General features: G+C 48.5%; 3 protein-coding genes across 3 annotated transcripts in view; 2 read left to right on the top strand and 1 right to left on the bottom strand.

Annotated features, from left to right (window-relative positions):
• Positions 1–14,523, top strand: part of FHIP1B (FHF complex subunit HOOK interacting protein 1B) — a 620,510-nt gene that overhangs the window by 85,289 nt on the left and 520,698 nt on the right. The gene's annotated exons all lie outside the window — the stretch shown is intronic.
• The window catches only part of CCKBR (cholecystokinin B receptor), a 540,140-nt gene that overhangs the window by 98,102 nt on the left and 427,515 nt on the right, over positions 1–14,523 (bottom strand).
• TAF10 (TATA-box binding protein associated factor 10) overlaps positions 2,369–14,523 on the top strand; it is a 141,334-nt gene continuing 129,179 nt past the window's right edge. The window contains exon 1 of the mRNA XM_042460266.1: positions 2,369–2,947. Within this exon, the coding sequence (XP_042316200.1) occupies positions 2,435–2,947 (513 nt within the window). The 5' untranslated portion in view covers positions 2,369–2,434. The remainder of the gene's footprint in view (positions 2,948–14,523) is intronic.

Raw genomic sequence — 14,523 nt, 5'->3', positions numbered from 1 at the left:
ATATCCTTTAAACAAAACCCCATAATAGGCTCGCATTAGGGTCGCCATAAGCCAAAAAATGACCTGAAGGCACTTAACAATAACATATTTTTTCGGCCTACAACTCCCTTCAGCCCCCGCCATGTAGTCAGCAATGAGGGACGATGGGAGATGCAGTCCCAAAGCTTGGAAGTCAGACTGAGCGCCATTTTGTCTCTGGCGGGGGAGAAAATGATAAAACGAGGAGCGGCACATCCGTCTCCTTTTCCTTCATCCTCACTACTGCTGTCGTCATCACTTATCCGGGCCAATCGCGCCGCTGTTGCTAAGGTCAAGCGGGAGAGAAAAAAAGGTCTGCGTGGTACCACGTGACCGCCTTCTCCTTGGCCGCCCCTTTTCAGGTGCGCTGAGGAGACGTGAGAGAAACGTTCGGTATGGAATGAGTGACAGGGCTGCCGGCCAATCACAAGCAAGAGTGGGGAGCATCGGCCATTCTTATTGGCTGAGCTACGCGGGGCGGAGGCGCTGTATTGCATTCTCCTTCACCATTGGCTGAGAGCACCCGAAGGGCGGGGCAAAGCCCAGCTGGCCTCTCCCCCAGAAGCAGTGTCTCTGGGCGTGTGCAGAGTGCCTCCTCAGTATTCTAGAGGGAGCCACTGGCGCTTTATTGTTGTAATATGAGGATCCTAAACCAAAGGATTTTCCTGACAGGATTTCTCAGAGGGTCTTTTGCCGCCATGGCCTTCCTCTGAGGCTGAGAGAGTGTGAAGGGATGGAACAGTAGGAAGGAAGCAGCACCCAGCCTTGAAACAAATATGTATATAGCCTTTGCTAGGAGCTCAGTCACACTGAAAGCAATGCCACTGCACACTCAGCACATCGTAAACAGTTGCTTAACATCTTTATCAGTGGCTTGGATGAAGGAATAGGAGGCTCCTTATCAGATTTGCAGATGGCACCAAATTAGGAGGAGTAGCCAATGCCCCAGAGGACAGGATCAAGATTCAAAATGACCTGAATAGACTAGAAAGCTGGGCCAAAGCTAACAAAATGAACTTCAACACAGAGAAATGTCAGGTACTGCACTTAGGGCAGAAAAATGAAATGCACAGATATAGGATTATGGGGGACACCTGGCTGAACGAGAGACTTCTACGTGTGAAAGGGATCTAGGAGTCCAAGTAGACCACAAATTGAACATGAGTCAACAGTGCAATGCGGCAGCTAAAAAGGCCAATGCTATTTTAGATTGCATCAATAAAAGTATAGTGTCTAGATCAAGGGAAGTAATAGTCCCAGTCTATTGTGCTTTGGACCTTTGTAAATTTCAAAAGCATCTGAGGAAGTAGACTGACATCTATAAAACTACAAAAGCTCATGCTGCCAACTTTTTTCTTTCAGTTAGTCTCAAAGGTGCTACAAGATCTCTATACAAGTTGAATGTGAGTCGACAGTGTGATGCAGCAGCTAAAAAGGCCAATGCTATGTATAGTGTCTAGATCAAGGGAAGTAATAGTGCCACTCTATTCTGCTTTGGTCAGGCCCCAAATGGAATAAGACTGTGTCCAGTTCTGGGCCCCACAATTTAAAAAGGATGTTGAGAAACTGGAGCCATGTGTCCAAAGGAGGGCAACTAAAATGGTGAAGGGTCTGGAAACCATGAAGCCCTATGAGGAATGACTCAGGGAGCTGGGGATGTTCAGCCTGGAAAAGAGAAGGTTAAGAGGTGATATGAGAGCCCTGTTTAAATCTTTGAAAGGGAGGTCATATTGAGGAGGGAGCAAGCTTGTTTTCTGCTGCTCCAGAGAACAGGACCCACAACAATGGATGCAATGGAAAAGAGATTCCGCCTCAAGATTAGGAGGAACCTCCTGAGAGTAAGGGCTGTTCGACCTTGGAAGACACTCCTTCCTGGGAGTGTAGTGGAGTCTCCCTCCTTGGAGGTCTTTAAGCAGAGGCTGGATGGCCATCTGTCAATGGGGGTGCTTTGACAGAGAGTTCCTGCATGGCTGGGGGCATAGGGCCACTGTCTTCTGCTTTGCTCAGGCCCCACCAGATAAAAATAGAAGATAACAATATAAAATCCATGCTCAAAATGGAGGGATATTTTGGAACGTTCCTCCAGGAGTGAAGGCTGGAATGGAGGATGCGTCCTGGAAAAGGAGGACGTCTGGTTACCCTCGAGTGTGGGCGGGGCTAAAGAAGAGGGCGGAGCAGCAACAACAGAAGGGCGTGGCTGTAGAGTCCAGAGGCTAGTCGCGCTTGAGCGTAGGCGGGGCTAAAGAAGAGGGCGGGGCATCAACAAGAACAGAAGGGCGGGGCTGTAGAGGCTAGTCGCGCTTGAGCGTGGGAGGGGCATCAACAAGTGGTTCCAGGGTCGAGAGTTCCGTCGCGCGGGAGGGCGTCATTTCCGGGGCGCCGTGCTGCCGCGCCTGCGCAGAAGGAAGAGGCCTCCATGAGCGGCACAGGGGCGGCGGGAAGCGGCGGGGAAGGCGACCCCAGCCCTGGCCCCCAAGCTCCGGCGCCGGCCGCCGCGGAGCCCCCTTCCTCCTCGGGCAAAAGCGGCAGCCCCGCGGCGCCTTCCACCGGGGAACGCTCCGGAGGCGGCTCCGGTTGGGGGTCTCCGCCGCCGCCGCCGCCGCTCCTGGCTCCCCTGAGAGGCGCCCCTCGGCCCTCCCCGGCCCCGTCCTCCTCCGAGGGACCGCCGTCTTCCTCTTCCTCCTCCTCTTCCTCTTCCTCCTCTTCGGTGCCCAACGGGGTCTTCGCCGCCAACGGAGGAGGGGAGGCCAAGACGCCCACCGCAGCCCCGGCCACTGCCCCGCCGCCGCCGACGACCCCGGCTCCCCCTCCGGCCGCCTCGGCCTCGGCCGCCTCGGCAGCAGCAGCACTAGCCGCCGCTTCTCCCTCGTCCTCCTCCGGCGCCCCCTTGGTCGACTTCCTCCTCCAGCTCGAGGACTACACCCCCACGGTCAGCACCGACGCCCCCAAAAGAGAGAGTGGCTCGGAACCCCGAGGCGGAGTTAGGGGACCCTCAGGCGGGCCTCAGCCGTGGGGGCTTTGGGCAGGGTTTGGTCGGAGTGGGTTTGCCTACATCGCCCTGGAGACTTAAATGCACGAAAGGGATCTAGGAGTCCAAGTAGGCCAGGAGTTGAACATGAGTCAACAGTGTGATGCGGCAGCTAACAAGGCCAATGCGATTCTAGGCAGCATCAAGAGAAGTATAGGGTCCAGATCAAGGGAAGTAAAAGTGCCTCTCTACTCTGCTTTGGAGTTGCATAGACTTCACAAGCATCTGAGGAATCAGGCTGGAGTCTATGGAGCTCTACGAAAGCTCATGCTGCCAACTTCTTTCTTTCAGTCAGTCTCAAAGGTGCTACAAGAGCTCTCTACAAGTTGAAAGTGAGTCGACAGTGCCATGCAACAGCTAAAAGGCCAGTGCAATTCTAAGCAGCGTCAAGAGAAGTACAGTCGCCCCTCCAAGTCCGCAGACTTCAAAATCCATGGAGGGGCGACAACTATTAATCTGAATGGGGTGTGCGCCCCATTCAGGCCTATGGGCTTGAATATGCAGGAGATTTTGAACTCGTGGGGAGGTCTGGAACAGATCTGCGTGAGTTCAAAGGGGCAACTGTATAGTGTCTAGATCAAGGGAAGTAATAGTGCCACTCTATTCTGCTTTGCTCAGGCCCCACCTGGAATAATCCTGTGTCCAGTTCTAGGCATCACAATTCAAAAAGGACATTGAGAAACTGGAGCCATGGGTCCAGAGGCTTTTCCTGGCAGTTTTTGCATCCATTGCTCGGTGTCCTGTTCTCTGGAGCACAGAAACAAGCTTGCTCCCTCCTATATGACACCCTTCAAATATTTAACAGGGCTATCATATCCCCTCTTAACCTCTCTCCTCCAGCTAAACACCCCAGCTCCCTAAGTCGTTCCTTACACGGCTTCATGGGTCCAGACCCTTCACCTTTTTAGTTGCCCTCCTTTGGACACATGGGCTCCGTTTCTCAACGTCCTTTTTGAATTGTGGGGCCCAGAACTGGACACATATTCCAGGTGGGCCCTGGCTAGATCAAATAGATGGGGACTATTACTTCCCTTGATCTAGACACAACTCGTTGATGCAGTCAGAACATATTGGCCTTTTTAGCTGCCGCATTGCACTGTTCACTTATGTTCAACTTGTGGTCCACTTGGACTCCCACATCCTTCACAGTAGTTTCATCAGCCAGTGTCCCCCATAATCCTATATCTGTGCATTTCATTTTTCTGCCCTAAGTGCAGTACCTTACTTTTCTCCGTGTTAAATTCATTTTGTTAGCGTTTTGGCCCAGCTTTCAAGTCTATTCAGGTCATTTTGGATCTTGATCCTGCCTCTGGAGTATTAGCTATTCCCCCAATTTGGTGTTATCTGCAAATTGATAAGTATGCTCCAATTCTGTCATCCAGTCATTGATAAAGAGTTGAATGACACGGGCCCCAGGACAGAGCCCACTGGACATCCCACTGGCACTTCTCTCCGGATGAAAAGGAGCCATTGTTGAGCACTCTTTGGTTCGGCGGGTCAACCAGTTAACAATGCCGTGTAACAGTTCTTTGTCTAGCCCATATTTACAAGCCTGTTTGCAAGAATGCAAAGGCCTTGCTGAAATCAAGATATACTATATCCAGCATGCCCTTCATCTACCAAGCGGGATTTATCAAAGAAAGAGATCAGATTTGTCTGGCATGACTTCTTTTCTCTGAAACCCATGTTGACTTTTTGTTTATGGAATTGCCATCTCAGATGTTCACAGACTTCTGCTATTCAGGCAGTATCCAGAATAATTGTGGTTTCCTGGATAACATAGTGTCTCCCAGTTATCTTATTCTCCACTCGGTCATGCCAAATAGGGTTTGGGAAGGAACAATGGTGGGCCAGAGCGGCTCACCAACTTTGTTGCCCCTTTATGAAGTCTCATTTTTTAGAGGTCCCAGTTTCTTTCTCTTCCTCACAAACTGACGACAAATCTTGTCCACCAACACACATGTTAAACTGGACTTCTAACTTCATTTCCATACCCATAGGATTCGGACTTGAATTGACATTCTCAACACAATGAGTTATTATGTTCTGTCCCTGACTTCCCACTCCAATAGATGCACTGAGGAAGGGGCTGAGTCTACAAAAGATATTCCACCTAAACTTAGGACAGTAAAACATTCCTGACGGTGAGAGCTATTGATTGTGAAAGACCTTCCCTCAAGTGTGGGTGGTCTCCATCTTTTGGAGTCCTTAAACAGAGCTGCAGCCATTGGTCACAGGGGATGCTTTGAGTGAGGAGTTCCTGCATGGCAGAAGGGGGATGAATTGGATGGCTCCTGGATCTCTTCCACTCTATGATTCTTACTACCAACTTCTTTTCGTTCAGTTAGATTTCAAAGGTGCTATGAGATCCCTTTGCAGACTGGTTTCTGGACTAATACAGCTATATCTGTGTTAAGGATCATTTTGAATTTATAAATACCGATGAAGTGGGCAGCTTCTTGGAAATGTAAGGAGGACAACATGCCCCCTCGATCCTTGCCCATCATGGTCATGGTTGACCGCCCAGGTTGGGTCATTGCATGAAGACACTACTACAATCTATAAGCAAGTGCATCCTTTAGGAAGGATAAATTTCCAGACCAACTAAAACAAGAGTGGGTCAAACTGCTTTTGAAAAACCCACCTAGACCCCCTGGTAAGAAATAATTGCAGACCGGTCTCCCTTCTACATTCTTGGGCAAGGTGATCGAGAGGGCAGTTGCCTTCCAACTCCAAGTAATCTTGGAGGAAGCCGATTGCTAGACCCATTTCAAACTGGCTTTCAGGGCCGTCTGGGCACGACAGGGGAAGTGTGACCCTGCTGGTGCTCTGGACATCTCAGCAGCCTTCGATACCATGGACCATGGTATCCTTCTGGAACACCTGAGAGTTGGACTTGGGGGCACTGTGTTCCAGCGGTTCTGTTCTTACCTCTCGGCAGATTCCAGAGGTGAGGCCTCTTCTAAAAAAGAGCTGAAATCTGCTCCCTCAAGGCGCCATTCTGCCCCGCAGGCTGTTAACATCACACAAACTCTTGGGAGAGATCATCTGGAGACATAGGGCGCAGTAATTCAGCACGCTGATGACACCCAAATCTACTTCTCTATGTCTCCGACTGCTGAGTGACGAAAGATGGCATCTCCCCTCTGGATGCCTGCCTTGGGTCGGTAATGGGCGGGATGAGGCAAAACAAACTACAAGCTGAATCCGAGGAAAACGGAGGTACTTGTGATAGGTACCCCAAGTCCAGGGATGGAGATTTGTCAACCAGTCCTGGATGGGGTCCCACTTCCCCTAAAGGATGAGGTTTGCAGTTTGAGAGTACTCCTGGACTCATCTTTACACGCGCTATCTCGGTGGAGGCGATGGCCAGGAGTGCTTGGTACCAATTTTGGATGATATGCCAGCTGCGCCCCTACCTGACCAAAAGGACCTGGAAACAGTGTACATGTGCTGGAATCTCTCACTTGATTTTGTAATGTGCTTCTACATGGGGCTACCTTGTTACTAAGTTTGGGAAGTTTCAACTGGTTCAAAATGCGGCAGCCAGCATTGGTCACCAGTTTGTCCGGTTGACCATATAACACCAGTTGTTAAATCTCTCATTGGCTGACGATTAGCTTCCGGTGCAATACAAGGTTGCTTATTACCTTTAAAGCCCTACATGGCTTGGGCCCAAGTTACTTGGGAACGCCTCTCCCTACGCAATCCGCCCAGCACTCTCAGAATAACTGGAAGAACGTATTAGAACACGTTCCAACAAGCTCATATTGACCTCCCAGAAAGCCTTACAGTGGCTGCTCACAAAATGTGGAATGATCCTCCGGAGGAGATCGTCTTATTACCTCCTTGGGAGTCATTGAAGATGGCACTTAAGAGGATCTCTTACAGCAAGCTTACCATCTGACATTGTTAAGTGTCTCCTCAGACCATTGAATGGATTTTTTTTTGATGTATTTTATGTATTTTATACTAATGACTGTTCCCGCCTCAATCCATCGGGGAGCACGGGAATTATAAAACTATTATTATTATTATATATCTTGAACAACGACAAAGAGTTTGGAGAATTGATCTTTTTATAAGAAAGGGCTTTTCTTAGTGTGCTAGAATACTTCTATTTTGTGACGGTTTAATGCCATCAACCTCCCCCTTTGCATGTTTCTAGCTCCAGTGGATATTTGCTTGCATTCCTTTGTAACCTTGCAGTCCACTTGAGTCCCCGCTTGGGGGCAAAAGCAGAGCTAAATGGGGAAATCAGAAAAAGTGGTGTGAGAGAGAGGTTTGCACAGACCTTTTTGGGGGCCCAGTTTGCTGAGGTCTCGCAGTGGGATGCTCCAGTGGTCAAAGGTTTTCCAGGAGGTGCTGGGGGTCCCCAGGGATGGCATGGGTCAAGACGTACTGGAAGGCCCCTCCCCTGAGGGACACCGGTCAGGTAGTCCTGCAGCCGCCGGACCAGCACCGCCCGGTAGAAGAGCCGGAAATAGTGGCGGTAACGGATGAGGAGGGTGACCACGAAGGGGAGGAAGGCCAGGCGATGGCTGGGGAACCATCACGCTCAGGGATGTCCTCAGACCTGGGACAGACCAAAAGGGGAGGATTTGGGGGACAATGGGACTCTGCCTACTGGGCTCACTGGGGTCTCAGGAGATGTCTGTAGGCAAACATTGACAGCCACATGAAGCCAGTGAACCAGGGTTGGAGTGTGCTTCCCACTTGGATATGCTTCAAAAGAGGACTGGGAAAATCCTCTAGCAATTTAGGGCCATAAGGTTCACCTCAGGAAACCTTAGGCAAGTCACCTCAGGCAAGTCACTACGCAGGCAAGTGACCTCAGGCAAGTCACACTCTCTGAGCCTCAGGTGAAAGCAATGGCAAACCTCTCTGAACAAATCTGCCAGGAAAGCCCCATGATAGGTTTGCCTTAGGATCACTGTAAGTCTGAAGCAACCTGAAGCATCAACAACGCTGTCATGTCCCCTTAATTCTCACTTCTCCCAAATGTCTCCTCAGAGGGCTTCATGGTTTTCCAGGCCCTCCACAATTTTGGTTGCCATCCTCTGGGACACAGTTCCAGCTTCTCAGCATCCTTTTGAATTGTGGTTCCCCAAAGTTGGACACAGGAATATCCCAGTGGTGGCCTGAACCAAGCAGAATAGAGGGCACTATTTGTCTGGCTCTTTCTCACACTGCATAAATATAGATAGCACTTTTATAGTGCTGGTACTTAAAGTGGAACATTGTGCTTATTTTTCTTGCAGTTGTGAAAGAGATGTGGAGAGCCAGTGATTCACCTGGTGAGCTTTGGGGGTTAATTGAGTGGAAACCTGGATCTTTCTCTGTCCAGCACTGTGACCGCTGCCCCACACTGACCCCAAGGAAGTGCCCTTGACCCTTGTTTCTGCCCTGCCCCCCCCCGGGTCTTGAAATGGCTCCCTTCCTTCCAGGGGCTGAGGAGAGGAAAGCGACTCTTACCTGCCAGGAGCTAGCAAACGGTGGGTTTTGTGTCCAGCGGCTGAGAGCAAAGGCCGCTCCTGACGCTACCTGGACATCAGGGCGAGAAGCCACCTAGCCACCGTCCTCCCTATAAATGATGATGTGCTGCCTCTCGGTTCCCTGTCTGCACTGCTGCCATCCCTGGATGAGAGGGAACCGAGGCCTCTGAAAGGCTCTGGGTTAAAGGAAGTTGAGGATGGCTTGAGGGCAATGTCAGGCCTAATGTTAGACATAAAGAAAGGGAAAATAATGACCATGCAGACTTTGCATAATGTCCACCTGGATAATGAGGCAAGTGAAATCAGTTGAAGTGTCCCGTACGTAGGACCAAAGTCAGACCATCCAATCCATTGTATTCCCCATCATCCCCGGTGGATGGATTGAGAGCCAGACGTGAGGAAAGTGGACAAGAGACAGCAATCCTTTGAGATGGTAGTGCTGGGGAAGAGAGCTGAGGATGACGCAAAAGACCAACAATGGCTCCTGAAACAGATTGAACCTGGAATCTCCTTAGAAGCCAAGATGGCAAAACTCTATGTCCCACCAAACATGCCTGAGAGGTTTCTGGGACAGAGAAAAAGCCTCTCCGATGACCTCAATATTCTGGGGGCTTGGACAGGGAGATAGGGTCCTTAAAATAGCCTGGACCCAAGCCGATAGGGCTTAGAGGTCAAAACCAGCCCTTTGAATGTGGCCTGGAAATGGACTGGCAGCCAAGGGAGGCGTTGCAACAAGGAGTTGTATGCTCCCTGAAGCCAGCTCCATTTAACAGCTGGCTGCAGCTGTTTAGACCAGCTGAAGTGTCGGAGCACTTTTCAAAGGTAGCCCACTAGAGCGCATTACAGTAATCCAAACGGATGTAACCAGGCATGTCCACCGTGGCAGGCATGACTTCCAGGAATGGGCCCAGTTGGCGCATGAGTTTTTTAGCGTGCAAAGGCACTCCTGTCACCACTGATACCTGGACTTCCAGGCTCAGGGCTGAATCCAGAAGTACCCCCAAGATACAAACCTGGTTTTCAGAGGGAGTGTAACCCCATCTAACACAGGTGGATCCCAATCCCAGATCTGTCTTTTGACTGACCAGGAGCACCTCTGTCTTGCCTGGTTAAGCTTCCATTTTTGGTGGGTTTTTGGGCTATGTGGCCATGTTCTAGAAGAGTTCTTCTTGATGTTTCACCACAGAGCTGGTGAAACGTCAGGAAGAACTCTTCTAGAACAGGCCACATAGCCTGAAAAACGCACAAAAACTATGGAGGCTGGACATGAAAGCCTTCGACTTCACATAAGCTTCCATTTGTTTGCTCTCAGAAACCGTTTTAGGACAAAACAGCTTCCTTGGAATTAGTTGGAAAGGAGCGACAGGCTGGGTATCATCAGCATACAGAGGACACTCCAAAACTCTGGGATGCATTTCCCAGTGGTTTCATGTAGATGTTTAAAAGCATAGGGGACAGCACGGAGCCCTGAGGGACCAATGGCCAGGAGGCTGAACAGGTATCCCCCCAGCACCACCTTCTGAGAGTCGAAACAGCAAGTGTCTTCAGAGGGGTTTGCCATTGCCATCCTCTGGGGCTGAGAGATTGTGACTTGCCCAAGGTAACCCTGGGGGTTTCTGTGCTGAGCCGGTATTCAAACCCTGGGCCTCCAGAGTCATAACTACAGACCATGTGTTTCTCAGTGTTTATATGTAGTCATCCTATTTTCTAATTAACGTATCTTGTTAAAGTGCCTCGTTGGCTTCCAGTTTATAAGTTCTAAATATGTACTTTACTAGCATTTTTTAAGTAAAAAAAACAAACCCTGTACTTTACTACAAACAAACCTAGGGTTTGAATCTCTATTTAAGTTATTCCTTTCATTTATCCTGAAATAAGGGAAAACCTTTCAACATTTGCATATGTCCTCTAGCAGCACATTGTCTTAACAGGTTTTTGGGCCTTTCCCCCAAGCTCTGGGTTCAACCTTGCCTGCTGGCTGCTGGCTGCTCCTGCAAGAAAAAAGGAAGGACCCATATGGCACTATCTGGTTGTGTCCTGTAGACCCTCTTTTCGCTGTTTCTTTCACTGCCTCCTCGCTGTCCACACTTTTGCACTCGAGTCTGACTACGTACAAACTGTCTCTTTATTGCTGATGTTCGCAGCGTCTGCATTTTGGTGTACACTTCCTTGAAGTCTGCCATCTGGAGTGTGTCTCCCTGCAGAGGTCTTTTACTTCTGGCACCACTGTGAACCAAATACTTTGCTTAGGGGAATTATTAGATCATAAAGCTGGGTTACACAGCCTGGGATCTTCTCAGTGTTTACGGAGTGAGACACAAAACAAACCACATAGACAATTCTCAAAGAATGGTATTCATTTTAAGGGGAAACACATACACTGATTAAGGGAAGTGAATAGTCCCACTCTATTCTGCTTTGGTCAGGACCCACCTGGAATAATCCTGTGCCAGTTCTGGGCCTCCACAATTCAAAAAGGTGTTTGAGAAGCTGAAGTATGTCCAAGGAGGGCGGACTAAAATGGTGAGGGTCTGGAAACCATGTTCTAGAGGAACGCCTTAGAGCTGGGGATGTTAGCCTGAGAAGGTTAGGTTAAGAGATGATATGATAGCCCTGTTTTAAATATTTGAAGGGATGTCATATTGAGGAGGAAGTTGTTTTTTTGCAACTCCGAGAATAGCATCTGGAAACAAAGGATGCAACTACAAATGAAAAGAGTTCCTAAATATTAAACCTTAGGAGGAACTTCCTGACAGTAAGAGCTTTTTTGACAGTGGAACACACTTCCTTATGGGTTTCCCTCCTTAGTTCTTAACACAGTCTGGATGGTCTCCATCACTGGTCAACACAGGTGGATGACTCTTTATTTAATGAATTCCTGTCTGTCGAGGTGGTGTTTTACTTATGTCCCTTGGTCTCTCAACTCTGATTCTTGCTATCAATCAATATGTAGTACTGTTACTTCCCTCGACTAACCCTATCTTCTTATCGCTAGGATCATACTGCTTTGATTACTCTTTCATGGTGTCAATCTCCATGTCAAGTACCGTCTTCTTTCTGCCGCCTTGTACTTTATTTTCAGCTTCAGCTGACTCACTTTGCTTCTAGTGAGGCCTGACTCCTTAGCAGTGGCTAATTGCAACTGGAGGGTTTCGTGTTTCAGTTGGTGGCATCCCAGAAGAAAATGGCTGAGTGGTTTTCCTGGCCCACGGCCCATGGTTTTTTTCAGGATTCCTCCTGGCAAAGTGGAGTGTATTTTCTGGCTATTGGGTTGGCATGTGGTGTCAGCAGCTGCACTGTTGCCAGGGTACACTCTTCCCATTCATCCTGTGGCACCGACTAGTGCTCCAGCCTCACACGTCCCTCAGAACACCAAAGAAACACAGTCCTCTGGGGCAGGTGGTTTGGGGGGGCGGGGGCAGGCAGTGACCAGATACCCTCCTTTCCCCAGACATGCCCTACATTTCAACCTCTGTCTGGGAGGAATTGCAAAATGTCCTCCATTTCAGTATGGACTGAAGAAGCCAATGGAGTAACACCACATTTGCTATTCCCTTTTGAGAAATGTTCTACTTGACCACCTGTCCTCAATGCAAATAGGTGGCTTGGAAGCACGGCCACTTCTAAAGTCCCTTTTCCGGCAGAGCAGCAGCAGACAAGATTTGCACCTAAACTTGTTTCTCAAAGGGAAAAGGAAATGGGCTTCTGATGGACACAATGCAAAGGTTGACAATTCCTCCCCCCCCCTTAATGGACAATGTTTATTTAAATCTACAGTTTAAAGTAGTTTAGTCAAGGTTTGTTGCTTGTTGTTGCCGTGTGGTCTTCAAGTTTTTCTGACTTGTGGTGACCCTAAGGCACATAGGAATGAACCGCTTAGGTTTACACTTTGTAAACCATTAGGGAGTGCTTATGGGCACTGATAAGCAGTATGAAATGAACTGCCATTACTATTGCTAATAGTCGTGTTTTACGGATGGGGGAAGTACTAGTGCCACTCTATTCTGCTTTGGTCAGGCCTCACCTAGAATCCTGTGTCCCTCAGCACCCACAATTCAAAAAGGACGTTGAGAAACGGGAGCGTGACCAAAGGAGGACCACCAAAATGGTCTGGAAACCATGTCCTATGAAGAAAAACTTAGGGAGCAGATATGTTTAGCCTGGGAAGAGAAGGTTAAGAGGTATAGGAGAGCCCTGTTTTAAATAGGTGAAGGTTGCCATATGGATGTGATGTGATGTGATCTGCTTTTATATGTGATGTTTTTAATTTGTCTTTTCTTTTCTATAGGGTAATTTTATCTATTTCTTTATTTAATTGTTATTATCTTGAGGTGTGTGCTGGGCAGGCTTTTATTACTCACCTTAATTTTATCGACTTTGTACAGGCCGTGTGTATAAACAGTGCTCTAGAAATAAAGTTTAATAATAATAATAATAGAGGAGTACAGAATCAATAGAATCCGTAGTTGGAAGAGATGCAAGGGCCATCCGGTCCACCCCTTCTGCCATGCAGGAAATCTCTATCAAAGCATCCCTGACAGATGGCCATCCGCCTCTGTTTAAAGACCCCAAGGAAGGAGGCTCCATCACCCTCCGAGGAAGGAGTCTGTTCCACTGTCAAACAGCTCTTATGTCAAGAAGTTCCTCCTAATGTTGAGCTGGAAGCATTCTTCATCTCATTTGAATCATGTTCTTAGTCATGTATCTCTGGAGCGCAGAAAAAGCTGGCTCCCCCTCAATATGACACCCCTTCAAATCTTTAAAGAGGGCTAATCATATCACTTCTTAGTCTCTTTTCCAGGTAAACATACCTAGCTCATAAGGCATGGTTTCCAGACCTTTCGCATTTGGGTCGCCCTCCTCTGGACATGCTCCAGTTTCCCCATGCTTTTGAATTGTGGAGCCCAAGACTGGAGACAGTTTTCCAGCTGGGGCCTGAGCAAGGCAGAAAGAGTGCAGGATACTTCCCTGAGTTAGACACTATAGGATGGTGGCTGGGCCTTGAGCTATTGGCCTCAGCTGTCCTGATCTAGTTCACAATGCAGATTGTGTTTTTATCATAGCAGGATGATGGAAAGAGAGCCTGGGGCACCTTCCTTGTGAGGCAGGCTAAGTTAGGGGGTAATTTTTCATTTCAGTGAAACAAAAGGCAAGGAAAGCAGGTTGTGGTTTGCACACCTATGGCTGGGGCGGAGGAGGTTAGCGGCAGGTGCTCCTTGTGCCTTGCCCTCTGCTAGGAGTCATGCTAAGACTTGAGGATTGACACACAGCAATATGGGATGGGATTCAAACAAGTCCTCCATTCAATAGTGTTCACTCACACAACTCCCTGCCACAAGAAGCTAGTTTGGGTGGCATTAGAGGCTCTTAGAGCATTATCGCTTTATTAAAGAACCTGGCAAGCAAACAAAGATGCGTATTTTTTTTCTCCCTTGTGCATGATGCAGTCTCTTTGGTCTCCTCCAGTTTTATTGTGGGAAAGAGTAATAAGTGTCACAAAAGTGCCCCATTTGCCAAGCTGATATAATCCATTTGGCAAAAGTGATGCTTTTACACACCTGGAAGAGAACGAAAGTCATGCGGATGGAGAGAAAAAAATGGGTCTTTTCGTTTGCTTGCTATGCTTGCCGCATGTCATACTAAGAAGAGCCAAGCAGTCAGGAATTTAGTTGTCCAGAGCCTCCAAAACTTGTAGCCTAACCTGTTGTTGTCACTTTGGGAACAAACAGACCAGGCATTGCCTGAGAAAAAGCCTTTTAAGGCAATGCAAAATGCACAGTGGAAACTCAGTGGGTGACCTTGGGCAGTCACACTCTCTCAGCCTCAGGGGAAGGTAATAGCAAACCTCCTTCTGAACAAATCTGGCCAAGAAAACCCCAGATGGGTTCACCTTAGGATTGCCATAAGTTGGAAACTACTGAAGGCATGGAACAACAAACGACAAACTTTCATAAATCCTTTATCCTTGGGCATGAATGATCA

The sequence above is a fragment of the Sceloporus undulatus genome, chromosome 3 (assembly GCF_019175285.1).
Source record: "Sceloporus undulatus isolate JIND9_A2432 ecotype Alabama chromosome 3, SceUnd_v1.1, whole genome shotgun sequence".
Lineage (NCBI taxonomy): Eukaryota > Metazoa > Chordata > Lepidosauria > Squamata > Phrynosomatidae > Sceloporus > Sceloporus undulatus.
Note: the sequence above shows the minus strand (reverse complement) of the source record. Positions and strands in the feature narration are given on the sequence as shown.